The 10,859-nt window shown below is 42.8% G+C and overlaps 1 protein-coding gene across 1 annotated transcript; it reads right to left on the bottom strand.

The window, feature by feature from the left end:
- Positions 1-2,804: 2,804 nt before the first annotated feature.
- LOC103150929 (inhibin beta B chain) lies at positions 2,805-9,974 on the bottom strand. The gene is made up of 2 exons (XM_007570712.2): positions 9,216-9,974; positions 2,805-6,195 (listed from the first exon to the last, which is right to left on the bottom strand). Exons 1-2 carry the CDS (start codon positions 9,619-9,621, stop codon positions 5,411-5,413), a joined length of 1,191 nt encoding a protein of 396 aa, XP_007570774.1. The 5' UTR covers positions 9,622-9,974; the 3' UTR covers positions 2,805-5,410.
- Between the last annotated feature and the right edge of the window lie 885 nt (positions 9,975-10,859).

Below are 10,859 nucleotides of genomic sequence, written 5' to 3'. Positions count from 1 at the left end.
ACTTTCCAGGACTGCTACAACCTCTGACCTCAGATGTCCAACATCTTTACAGCCGTTCAGAATTCCCAGCATTCCAAACTGCATGACCTGATTGAGATCCGGAAGCTTCTGCTTGCTACGGCATTGTCTAGTTCATCATCCCAATTCATTTATCTGGTCCAGTTCAGTCCAATCATTCTGTATCGTCTCGTTTCTTTGCTCTAATTTAATCCAGTTGATTTTGATAGTCATCGTTGATCTGATTGTTGGTTAATCCCAACATTTTCTTTATAATCCAGTTTAATCCAGTTGATCCAGTAGCAGAACACTCAGACCAACCCAGTGATGTTCTCCAGTTTAATCTGATTTATATCCGTTTGGTAAAAATGTATTAAAATTAAAACAGTTTAATTCATTAGAGTTACAATGAATTCATTTTAATAGGAATATTTGATCTGACATTTTATTTCTGGATTTTATGACTCTGACAAATTTAAATAAAACATGGACTTCATTTTACAGACTGGAGGAAATAAAACTAAAGAAGTATTTTATTTTATAAAACTTTTGGTTCTGTTCACAGAAAATGAAGAAACATTTTAAGAAACGGCGTTTAAAGCTGCAAAACTTTAACTAGATTCAAACTTTTCACTTATTTTCCTGCCTTATGAGTTTGAATTTTTAACTCACTAATAAACATTTATGTGGATTAATAGTCATAAAAGTCTGATTTCATAACAAAACCTGATCAGTCTGCTCTGCTTTCCCCTACCCTGTAAAAACACTAAATCCTACCGAGTCTTTTACAGTGCAAATATCAAGTACGCTTCAAGTAAGACGTAACTAACCCAAAATAAAGTTTTCATTAAGATATATCAGCTTATTTAAGTCAGTAATTCTTCAGTATTGATGAAATAATTTAATTTATCCACATTTTCAGTAGAAACAGAAACTTTTTTTAGTGTTTCTGCTTTGAGTCACTGATGGAGCTGTGAACTCTGGAGGTTTAATAAAAAAAAACTTTTTACTTTCCAGAAACTCATCTGTGGCCTCAAAATGTTTTGACTAGACCAGAAATCTTTCTCCAGCGATAAAAAACCTCAACAATATTCCTCCTGGAACTGGAACCAGTTGGCAGAAATTAAACTGTTCAATTCTCTGAAAATGCAGAAATGTTGTTTTATGATATTTGCAGAAAATTGTCAGTTTGTGCTTCAACATCTGTCCAACAGTGATTAACAGAGGAGCGTTATCAGCTGGTTCTGGTTTTCAGAACCAGGGCCACCAGCTGTAGAAACATGGAGCAAATTACCACAAAAAACTCTGACATTTTCTACAAAACAACTTGGAAACTTTAGAATTTGAAAAGTTGAAAATTGGTAAGAAAATTTTGGGCAGTTTGAGATTAATCTCAGAATTTTTCAAGAAAAAACTTGTAAATTTGTGAGATTGAAAAGTCAAAACTTAGCAAGAAAAACTCACATTTTGAAATTAGTCTCAGTAGTTGGACATTTCTGAGTTTAAAAAGTTTAGAATTTGAAAGAAAAATTGAAAAAGTTTAAGATTAATCTGATGTTTTATAAAAAGAAAAAAAGGACATTTCTGAGCTTTAAAAGTCAAACATTTTCTAGAAAATACTTGGAATTTTCTGAGTTCGATAAGTTTAAAATTTGTGAGAAATTTTTTGGAATAATCTCAGAATTTTTCTAAAAATACTGGAAATTTCTATGCTTGAAACTTCAAAACTTAGCAAGAAAATCTCAGAATTTTCTGGGGGAAAAAACCCTGAAGTTTCATGAATTTCAAAACTGGAAAATTATCCGTTTTTTAAACTTGGATATTTCCAAGTTTTTTCTAGCTAATGATTAATGTGAACATTTCTGATATTTTTTGGCAGAATTTGGCTCTTTCTTTCCGGTCTGCTCCTCCGTCAGACGGAGCGTTTCTCCGGTTCCCCTGTGCAGCTTGTAGTTTTCCTCCTCTCCGTTTCTCGTGTCCAGGCGTCAGGTACCACCTCGTTAGACGCGCGGCTCATGATTCACTGCCTCTCCCGGCAGCGCTCCGCCTCTGCTGCCGCCGGTCGTAAATCAGCAGAGAGCACATCGAGTCCCGCTCAGAGCGGCGCGCCAGGCCCCGCGGCGGCCATCATTAACATTCCTGCGCTCTGCTGTGTACCTGCCGCCGTCGAGCAGCAGGACCAAACAGCTCGCGTGTCGCCTGACGTCACCACAGAGCCGCACGGCTGCACTTCCACCAGCAACCACCAGGTGGTGCAACCAAGAAAACGCATGATGTCAAATGTGCGGCTCTTTAAACGACTGGAACTGACAGAAGAAACATAGAGGAAGGAGCAGATCCTCTCTTCTTCTGCCCTCGGCGTGTTTTAATTTCTGACCTCTTGTTCTGGTTGTGAATCAACGTAGCGTGTTAGCATAGCTAACATTTAAGCTAGCAGTGCTAACCACGGTACATTAGCATAAATAACTTCAGTTAAACAATTAAAATTGTAACTTTGATGTCTTCTTCCTCGCGGAGCGGCCGTCCAGCTCATGTTCTCATGCTGCCATTGTGTTTTTAGTGAAGACTCGGTTTCACACACTCCGTCTGAATGTTTATATCTGATCATATTTGATCATATTTCACTCCACATAGTTAAAATATACATCACATTCTCAGACGTTTGCTCTCTGTTCTTGTTTTTGGGTAGAAATGTTGCATTTGTCTCTCAAATAGTGATTTAAATAAAAATCATCACTTTAATATCTGACCAGAACCAATAATCCTGATTATACTTCCAGTACAAAATGAGTTTCTGAAACACGACAACACTTTGCTACAAGTAATAAGAAATTTATTTTCCAACAATTACAAAGAACCAGATGTCTGGATGCTGATATGTTACATGATCTGTACAGGAGTCGATGGCGTGTGCTTCAGGCTAAACAACTCAAGCTAACAAAAACCAAACTAGGAATATTTAAGTACTCTGATGAAAAAATAGGACATATTTAATGTCTAAGTAAAAAATAGAAAAGAGTTTGATCTATGGACTGATTGAACCCTGAACAGTGTTTAGGCCTCTTAACAAAAACATGACAGCCTCTTTGGTTCCACAGTTACATCTGAACACTTTGCTCCTATAAAAATAGCTTTTTCATCGAACCCCGGCAGCGTCTGTCTGCTCAGTGCAAATACTAACAACAAGTGGCTCTGAGGGAGAGGCCGACTAAAGTGGCGGGCGAGGCGGGCGTCGGCCCGGACGGATGATAAGCAGGAAGTGGAGCTCAGGTGTTCCTGAGCGAGGAAGTAACAGGGCGCTCAAACTGTGTCGTAAAGTGTGTTAGTGTGCTGCGGTGGCGCTCCGCAGGGACGCAGCTTTAAAACCACTCCGTCACATCTGGGTCGACGTTAGCCCCAGGTTTTCATCTTCAGATGCTGCCTCCATGTTGCCAGTAGAACTGTATTTATAGCTGGGTCAGTGTTTGAAACGCCTCCATGTGTCGCTGCTGTGATGGCGGTCCAGTAGAGCCGAAACACGAGCTGGCAGGCCGGAGGACAACCTGGTTTCACCCCAAAATAAACCCTGAGAATCCCTTTGGAGTTCCTCAGGGCCTGATTTTAACCCTCCTTTTGATTTGCTTCATATCGGCTCTTTTTCTACTAATATAGCACAAAAATCCCAACGACAGCAAAATCTTATGTTACGACTTTTTCCAGTGACTGAATCTGTACGTTTAATGTCAGAAAATAACTTTTTCACATATTTTATTCTTTTTCTGAACTGGTTAGCTTCCAGTTTAGCAGAGTTTGAGTTAACTGATGAAACTTTATAAAAGTAAAAGTCATTTGTACATCGTATCAGGATTTAGATAAACGAATTTGTTGGTTTAAAGTTTGATTTACATTTGTTTCTGGCACCACTAGCTATAGAAAGTTAGCTGCACTAACCATAAACAGTAGTTAAATTAATACTAAAGCACTACACCAACATGGTATTTACCTGAAGCTAATGCTAAAGCACTAACTTCAGTTATATCTCCTTTTAAAAGATTACAACCTTTAAGCATCAATTTTATTTTAATCAACATGTTAAGTTTCTGCCCTTAGATATCAATGTTTACATCTTGATTTGACTTCAGTTATTGGAAGGAAAAAGAAATTTAAGAGGAAATGTTGATTTCTGGGTAAACAGACTTTAAAATTAGAGCATGAATATAAACCTCAATACTTTAAGCATTATTAATAATCAAAAAACAAATCTTAAAAGCAACCAATTAAATTAGCACTTTAAAATTTATCCAGAAAAATTAATTTAGGGGAAGCTAAGAGCACTAAATGTTTTCAAAGCTAGCAGAAGCGCTAAGCTACCAGTTAGCTGCGCCTTTAGCAGGATGTGGCCACCACTGTCGGTGTGTGAGCGACCAGATGTCCTCCAGCCTGAACCGCCTTCGTTTCATGTATCAGTGGGACGTTTGGAGCTGTTGGGCTATGGGTACCTTCTACATTTTGCATAGCTAATGCGGCACTTTCAAAGGGCTGGCCGGTGATGAAGCGCCACTCCAGGCTCATTAAAGGCAAATCAATCTGCAGGAGTTTTAAAATGTGTGCGTTGGGGCGTGCAGAGCTGCATTGAACTGAATATGGCAACGTCTAACGAGGCTCAGAGTTCCCTCGGCTCTAAGTGCTGGAGATGAAGCGTGAAACAGCAAAGTTTGGCCTCAGCCGTCGGTTTGTGTTGCTAAGTGCAAAGAAAAGATGATTTTTACAGGTTCTGAGTGTCTTTAACTTCCACAGAGTCGTTTCCTCCAAGAACACCTGACTCAAAGCCAGCAGCAAGGAACTCTAGATGTTCAGTCACATGTCAATGCCAACAGGTCGATTGACACCAATGTTGATGGGACTTGAAGGCTTCAGGCAACTTTTAGCTGCTTACAAGCCTCTGGATTGTCAAATATTAGCAGTTAATGGTTGAAGCATTGGCTGGGTGTACCGTCTGACTCCTGTTGGTCTTTGGAGGATGATTCTGTGGGTCGGTGCCCAGATGTCCTGTTCCTAGTTGAATAACTTAAGGCCAGAAGTGCTGACGGTTGGCAGTCGTACCTTCAGTGCTTTCATGTAAAAACAAACATTTGACTTGAATAAGGCTCAAATAACTGGATTATACTGCTGTAAGAGAGAAACCAGGGCATCCTCACAGTCTTGGAGATTTCTACTGAGGAGCTGATTGTTTGCCGAGTCGATCAGATTTGGAAGATTGGACAGAATATATAGCAACAGACATAAATATATGTACAAGGTTTTGTGCAGGCATACATGCGAGTTTGTGGATTTGTGTGGATGAGGACGTTCATAAATATTCTGTTTTATATTTATTTTTGCGGTAAAGTCGTTAGTCTGCCGCATTGTGGCGTTAAATAAACAGGAAGTAGAGTCAGGCGCAGCCGCATTCGTCCACGATCATGTTGGGAACGTCCCGCTTCACGATGTTGTACTCGTCGTCGAAGTAGAGCATGGACATGGTGCTGAGTTTGGTGGGGATGCAGCAGGAGTTCATGGAACCGGGGCTCATGCCCCTCATGCGGTACTGGTTCACCACGGCCGTGTGGAAGGACGAGGCCGAGCCGGGGACGCCCGCCATGTAGGCGGGGCAGTTCCCCTCGCAGTAGTTCCCAAAGTACCCCGATGGCGCGATGATCCAGTCGTTCCAGCCGATGAGCCGGAAGTCGATGTAGAACTGCTGGCGGCAGCACAGGCTGCTGCTGCCGTCGCACTCCAGGCCGCGCTTCCGGATGCGGTGCTTCCCGTCAGCCTGCCGCGCCCGCACCACCAGGAAGGGCCGGTGGGCTTCGTCCTTCGGGTTCATCAGCACCGGCACCACGCCCTCCGCCTCGCAGCCTTCGCAGCGGACGTCCAGGTTCTGCCGCCGGTCGCCGCTCCGCTCGAACACCAGCCGCACGGCGTCCGTCAGCGAAAAGGTGTGCCAGCCGCTGCGCCTCAGCTCCACCCGCTTCTCCACCAGGTTCCACCGGCTGCCCAGGCCCGGTTCCTGGTAGTACACCTTCACCGTCACCTTCCGCTTCCCGCGCACCTCGGCTCCGGCGGCCGGCGGCAGCAGCTTGAAGTACAGCCAGAGGGTGGCCTGGGTCACCTGGAGGTTCTGGTTCCCCTCGTTGGAGATCAGGAAGAACAGGCTGGACTTGGAGGTGACCAGGTCATCTGAGGAGAACAAGAACAACACGGGTTAGAACCGAGGAGAGAAACAAGAACAACATGGGTCAGAACCGAGGAGAGAAACAAGAACAACACGGGTCAGAACCAAAGAGAGAAACAAGAACACGGAACTGGTGACGGATGAAACATGGCGATTACTGACGGCTGTACTGATTGATGCATGATGGGAAACTAAAGGCTTTACTGGATCCCAGCATCAGACCAGTGGTGGGAACTGATGGCTACAAAACTAGCTGCACTCTGAAACAATAGTCAGAACAGTTACTCTAATGCTAAAGCGCTATACCTACATAGTGTTTAATGGAAGCTAACGCTAAAGCGCTGTACCAAGATGCTGTTTAGCTGAAGTTAATGCTAAGTTGTTACACCAACACAATGTTTAGCTAAAGCTAATGCTAAAGCACTATACCAACGTGGTGTTTAGTGGAAGCTAACACTAAAGCGCTATACCAACATGGTGTTTAGCTGAAGCTAAAGTGCTAACTATGATTCAGACTATCTCTGCCCCTAACAGACAGCAACCCTGAGCACCAGTTTAATATTTTGATATAATTTCCATGTTCTGTGCTGAGATATTTATTTATGTTTATATTTTGTTTTCTTCTGTTTTATTTTGTTCCTGTATGTTTCTTGAGTTTAAAAGACGATAAACGGCTTGCTACTTGAAGAATCCTGAATGTCAATAAGAGGTTTACTAAACAACCAGTTTGGTTTTCTCTGGTAAAACTTCAGGTTTAGTTTGGATTCTGCTGATCCTGAATAGGGTGGGACATGGTGGTGGAAGCATTATGCTGTGGGGACATGAAACCTTCTGACAGAACAACCCTACAGATATAGAACAGCTTAGACCCCATTAAAATCAGCTGGTTTACACTGTAAAAACACTAAATCTAACCAAGTGTTTTTGTCAGTTTCTACTGCAAATAGTTTGTTTTATTTCAGGAGGAAAAACTTAAAACTTTTACAGCAAAATACAGCAGCTTGATTTAACTCTAATGACTTAATAACGATAAAGTTTTAGTTCCACTGGAAGATTATTTCACTCATGGAAAAATGTTAAAGTCATAATAATAACCTGGGAGGAGAATTCAAACTTCAAAATCCATGTTAAGGAATTATTTAGTTAAAACAAGCAGCTACATCTTGCTGAAAAGTTCCTTATTTAAAGTGCACTAAGATATTTTCAGTAGAAATCAAAATACTTGTTAATATTTTTACAGTGCATATCTCTGCCTGAGGAAGTCAAAGGTCATGTAGGGTCGACGTTTCACAGTGAAACCTCAGAAAAACGTCATCTGATCCTCCCTGCCAAACTCTGTAAACCAAACATTGATTGATTGATTGATTGATTGATTGATTGATTCCCTAACCTGGACCAGAACCGCTCCATCTGCAGCAGAACCGGGCCGAACCTCCTCAGGTTGACAACCTTCCAGAAACGTCTTTCTGTCTCAGCAACATGTTGCTGCAGCAACATGGGCCGCTGGGGCCAAAAGTGGCACGTTGAAGAACCTCTGAGGGCCACAACGTTAATATTTTTGATAATAATTCTAAAAACTATTTTATGTCTTTTATTTTTACTGGATAAATAAATAACTCAACTAAAAACACAATTTTGAAAAAAAAAATCATTTTGTCTATAACTACAAAACTTTTTTTTATTATTTTTACTGGCAAAATAAACGAACTGAAAAATATTAGTTTTGTTTTTGATTAAAACTGCAAAAACTTTTATTTTATATATTTACCTGCTAAATTCACAATGAATTCAAAATCCAGCTAAAAAGTTTTAGTATTTTTATTTTTTTCATTTTTACCTTATGAATGCAGAACAAACTCAAAACATAAATTTTACTATTTTTTATAACTGCAAACTTTTATTCGTTTTAATCTGCTAAATAAACAATTTACTCTCAACTTAAAACATTTTTTGTATTTTTCATTTTAGTTGTAATTAAATAAAAACTGTTTATTTTTACACAATTAACTCAAAACTCAATTATGAAGAAACTTTTTACTATTTTTCTATTTAAATATAATTGCAAAAACATGTGTTTTACTTTTACCTTTAAATAAATAAATCAAGTAGAAACATCTTTTTAGTATTTTTTCTGCTAAATAAGAAATAAACTCGATTCACAATGTTTTACTGAAATAAATCAGATTTCTGTAGATGTTTAATTTAGTTTAAATAAAGGATTTTACAGATTTAACTTATTAAAAAAACAAACAAATCATATTGTACATTTCAAATTTTCTAGATGTTTTATTTTTGACTTTTCAGAGCAGGTTGTAGCTGAAGTTGATGAAGTCTTAAGCTTTAGTAAAAACTTCTGGATGTTTTTGGTCTTTATTTATTACATCATATTTAAACTTTGTTTTGCATTTTCCATGTTCAGATTTTAATTTGATCATTTTTAACATCCTGGCATCAGTCAAAACATCAAACTTAGTCTTTTCTTGAACTGTACTAATGGGACGCCCAAAATCATTCTGAGAGCCACAAATGGCCCCCGACCCACAGTTTGGACCCTTTACAGGAGGCTAGAAATGTTTCCTTTGGTCCTTTAACAGATTTATGACTTTTTAAAAACTTTATATTTTAAAAATAATCAGATTAAATCCAGTGATTACCATCTAAAACTAACATTCAAAAGGTCAAATATCAGAAAATGATGGACTGATGTCCAGCAGTTCAATGTGTAGATTGTTTTAAAAATTTTATTTCTGTAACTTTCAAACCTGAATCTGCTGAAGATGAAACCAGAAGAAATTTCTGACAAACCCAGAAGTTTCTCCAACTGACGTCTCCATGGCAACGGACCGGAAGTTATGTTTTCCTGTCAACTTCATTCAGGAATTTCAGGAGAAAAACTTATGGAAGCGGATTGAGCAGCAACCCCTCAGCATGATGCTGCCGCTCTGACCCTCAGCATGATGCTGCCGCTCTGACCCTCAGCATGACGCTGCCACCGCCATGATGCTGCCCCTGCCGTCCTGCTGACCTTTCTCTGCGAAGCTGATGATCTCGGAGCTCTCCTCCAGCACCTCGTTGCTCATCGGGTGTCCGTCCAGGCTCGGGATCTCCACCCGGCCGTCCTCGCGCAGCTTGCCCGCGTGCAGTTTGCGCAGCGCCGTCACCATGGCAGCCCGCGGCACCGGGTGCGTGATGTTGGGCCGCTCCCGCAGCTGCAGCCGGCTCAGGATGTGCCTCTTCACCGCCTCCAGGAAGTCCCCGTCCACGCGGCCGGGCTCCGGCTCCTCCAGCCGGGCGGAGGCGGCACAGGACGCGCAGGACTCGGGGTGCGCCCCGGCCCCAGTCGCCGCCTCGGCGTCGGGCGCGGCGGCTCCGCGGGCGGAGAGAAGGACGCACGCCGCGAGCAGAGCCAGTCGGAGGAGACAGCGCGTCATTTTGTGAGTGAGTGGAACCGGAAAGAGTCCTCAGCTTCAGTTACATCCTCCACGATCCTCCGAAGCCGGACGGAAACTGGAGCCGCTCTGCGTCTGGCTCTGGACTCAGCCCGAACCCGCCTCCAGCTGGTTCCTGTCAGGGAGCGGAGCTGCGTCCCGCCGCAGCATCCTTCCAGTCCACAACCAGAACCAGAACCGGGGAGCCGCCTCTAGCGGGGGAGCTGCGGTCTGCCGCTGAGGAGAGGAGCACCAACGGGAGCAGCTGGAACAGCGGGGAGCAGCGCGCACAGGAGCGTTTCCATCCTGGCGTGCGTAAAACTGGAGAGTCCACGAGCCACAAACTTTTATATACAGCAGGGAGGGCGGGGGGGAGGACCGGTGGGGGGCGGGGCCAATCAGGAGGGAGAGAGAGAAAGAGAGGGAGAGAAAGAGGTAGAGAGAGCGCCTCTGGTTTCAGAGCGGCGGATCAAAGTTTTCAGGTTTGAACCACAAACTGCCCGGATGTTGATGGTGGCAGCATCATGCCAGGAGTTACAGTTACAAACCACGTGGTTTAATAACATTAATTACAGAAATATCTCGACAGTGCGGAGTGGATTTGTTCTTTTTCTACACCCCTTGGACTTTGACTAAGCCCCTCTGTGATAGAGTTCAGAGGGACGAGGACTGATGGTTAGTCTGGACCGTCCCACTGCATGATGCTGCCATCACCGTGTCTAGTGGTCGTTAACCTTCAGCTTCAGACTAAAGTGACTAAAATCATTAAAATGGTTTTAATTCTTCTTTAAAATGAGACGGGCGCTCTGATTGGCTGCTGACCAGCCGAGCCATCCAGGCCCGGTTCTACAGCTGGTTCTGCAGTAGAAGCAGAAACCCAACCTGGTTCTGCTGGGTCAAAATATCCAAACGAGCCGGCAGCTTCAGCCAATGGGAGCCCAGGACTCAGCCCGATATTTGGTAGTAAAACCTGTCAACCAAATGAAGCCGCGTTGACCTCTGACCTCCCACACGCTGCTGCTACAACAGAGAGCCGCATGCAAACGCTTCTAGGGTTATCGGCGCTTCAGCCGGAGCCACTGGGCATGCGCAGCAGCAACTGAACAAGTGGAGGAAAGTGAGTTTATTGAAGCTGCGCTCAAAATCCACAGGGAAGGAAATGGCGCCATCTTCAGTCCGTCACCCGGAATTGCAGACCGGAAGCTGGGAATATCAGCTGGATCCATTATTAACTTTTGGTT

Source organism: Poecilia formosa, unplaced genomic scaffold (genome assembly GCF_000485575.1).
Source record: "Poecilia formosa unplaced genomic scaffold, Poecilia_formosa-5.1.2 Scaffold266, whole genome shotgun sequence".
Taxonomy (NCBI): domain Eukaryota; kingdom Metazoa; phylum Chordata; class Actinopteri; order Cyprinodontiformes; family Poeciliidae; genus Poecilia; species Poecilia formosa.
The sequence above is the reverse complement of the archived record's forward strand: the minus strand, read 5'-3'. Positions and strand labels throughout refer to the sequence as shown.